Here is a 338-nt window from a genome sequence, read left to right on the forward strand (position 1 = left end):
GGAAGACCCTTTACCTGGGCCCTGCCGGGGTCGGTGTCGGCTCGGGGGTAGGTATTAAAAGGCCGTCCCGTCTGCTGAGCCGTCTTCATCACCCCTTCGGAGACGGGGATGTTGGGAGTCCGGATATTGGGGCCGGAGAGGGGGCGTTTGTCCCGGGGGGGGGATTGGGGGCCGCTCTGGGGGGTGTAGGTGGATTTGGGGCGTTTTTCGGAAGGTTCGGGGCGCTCCCGTCGCACCACCCGCTCGGCCGGCGGCTCCGAGTCCCTCTCGGGGGGGGAATCCCCCCAGCCCTCCCCCTCGGAGGCTTTGGGGTACTCAGGGGGGGGCGGGCGGGCGCT

General features: G+C 69.8%; 1 protein-coding gene across 1 annotated transcript in view; it reads right to left on the reverse strand.

Annotated features, from left to right (window-relative positions):
- PAK4 (p21 protein (Cdc42/Rac)-activated kinase 4) overlaps positions 1–338 on the reverse strand; it is a 28071-nt gene that overhangs the window by 17625 nt on the left and 10108 nt on the right. The window contains exon 5 of the mRNA XM_014961844.1: positions 15–314. Coding sequence (XP_014817330.1) covers positions 15–314 — 300 coding nt within the window. The remainder of the gene's footprint in view (positions 1–14; positions 315–338) is intronic.

The sequence above is a fragment of the Calidris pugnax genome, unplaced genomic scaffold (genome assembly GCF_001431845.1).
Source record: "Calidris pugnax isolate Ruff unplaced genomic scaffold, ASM143184v1 scaffold1019, whole genome shotgun sequence".
Taxonomy (NCBI): Eukaryota; Metazoa; Chordata; class Aves; order Charadriiformes; family Scolopacidae; genus Calidris; species Calidris pugnax.